This window comes from Echinops telfairi, unplaced genomic scaffold, assembly GCF_000313985.2.
Source record: "Echinops telfairi isolate 266 unplaced genomic scaffold, ASM31398v2 ScPeMD7_7410;HRSCAF=8448, whole genome shotgun sequence".
NCBI classification, from domain to species: Eukaryota; Metazoa; Chordata; class Mammalia; order Afrosoricida; family Tenrecidae; genus Echinops; species Echinops telfairi.
The window spans coordinates 25,964,296-25,965,748 of NW_022111310.1; the positions used below are offsets into that span (position 1 = coordinate 25,964,296).

General features: G+C 51.5%; 1 protein-coding gene across 1 annotated transcript in view; it reads left to right on the forward strand.

The window, feature by feature from the left end:
- Positions 1–1,453, forward strand: part of GSN (gelsolin) — a 30,782-nt gene that overhangs the window by 17,426 nt on the left and 11,903 nt on the right. Inside the window, exon 7 of the mRNA XM_045296546.1 lies at positions 1,250–1,436. Coding sequence (XP_045152481.1) covers positions 1,250–1,436 — 187 coding nt within the window. The remainder of the gene's footprint in view (positions 1–1,249; positions 1,437–1,453) is intronic.

A 1,453-nucleotide genomic window follows, 5' to 3' on the forward strand; every position in this document is an offset into this window, starting at 1 on the left:
TGATAAGAGTTGTATGGGCCCCTAATAAAATGATTAAAAAAAGATTTATTTGGTGTGTTGGGGGTGGGGGTGGTGTTTTAAAGAAACATACATATATTTACACATTCCATTTCAAGAAATCGCAACAATATCCTATTAACCCCTCCAATATATGTGGTGTTGTGTGTGTGTGTGTGTGTGTGTGTCCTTCCCCGTCTCTCCCTGTTTCCACCCCCATTCCTGCCCTCCTCGTCGCCATCAAAGGCTTGTCTGTTGGTGTATAAACCGTGTTTCTTCTTCTTTGCCTTTTCTTAGAACAATGGAGATATTCAATATTTATCTTTGTAAGACTGACTGGATTTGCTAAGCATAAGGCTCTCTCGTTTTGTCCCCGTCCTCTGGGGTTGAAGGGAGTATTTGGATTGCAGAACTTCTCAGAGCCTTAAATCTGGTGAGGTTCACCAGGCTAGTGCACGTGAGCTAGTTTCTCTTTGGGATGCACTGGATCAGAGTCTGTGGGGTTCTACGGAGTGTCTTGTGGGACCGCCTGTGGGCGCTCTCAGAAAATGTTGGCGTTGGTGTTCTCTGAGGACCCTCCTCTCTGGAGGGCTCTGCCCCAGTCCAGGGCAGAGGTCGGAAAGGGAAGGAGGTGCTGCGTGGGAAGAGAATGGGCATGGGAGCAACTCCTGGCCCTTAGTACTGTCATCTGGTGTCCCTAAGGCGCAAGGCCAGCTGAGGTTGTCCCCGAGGCTTGGCTCTCGGTGGCTGGCAGCTCGCCTGCGTGGGACGGCTCTCGGAGTTGGACAGCTGTGGCTAGGGGATGGGGAGGCCCCTCTCACTGTGGACAGACAGCCCAGGGAGAGGAGGGAGATCTACATGAATAGTACAAAGGCTTTGGAGTTGATGGGGGACAGAGGCTGACTCCCACTTTTCCCATGTACTGAGTGGCCTTGGCCAAGTCACTTAAAGGCCCAAGTTTCCTTATATATTAAGTGGGAGCAATACACTAATGATCTTTGTCACAGTAGGTGGTTGTGTGGAATGAATGATACCAACTGTGTGTAGTTGGAACACGATGCAAGCTATAAGCTATGTGTGGTTCTGAACACAAAGTACGTTGTCAACAAACAGATGTAGCTATTATGACTGTGTGGGTGCGGCCATCAGCCAGGACACCCAGCTGGGTCCCCAGGTCTCTGTAAGCAGTCTGCTCCAGGGTTCTCTGGCCTGGGCTGTCTGGTCTGACCCTTTGCATGGTGTGAAAATCGAGGGCCCCGGGAGCAGAAGCCCCTGAAGCTTTGGGGGGTAGGTTACAGTCCTGGGCCCAGGCCTCTAGCCCTCCATTACCCTTTCCTCTGCTGCCCACAGGCAAGCAGGCCAACACGGAGGAGAGGAAGGCTGCTCTCAAAACAGCCTCTGACTTCATCTCCAAGATGGGCTACCCCAAGCAGACTCAGGTGAGTCTTGGAGACCA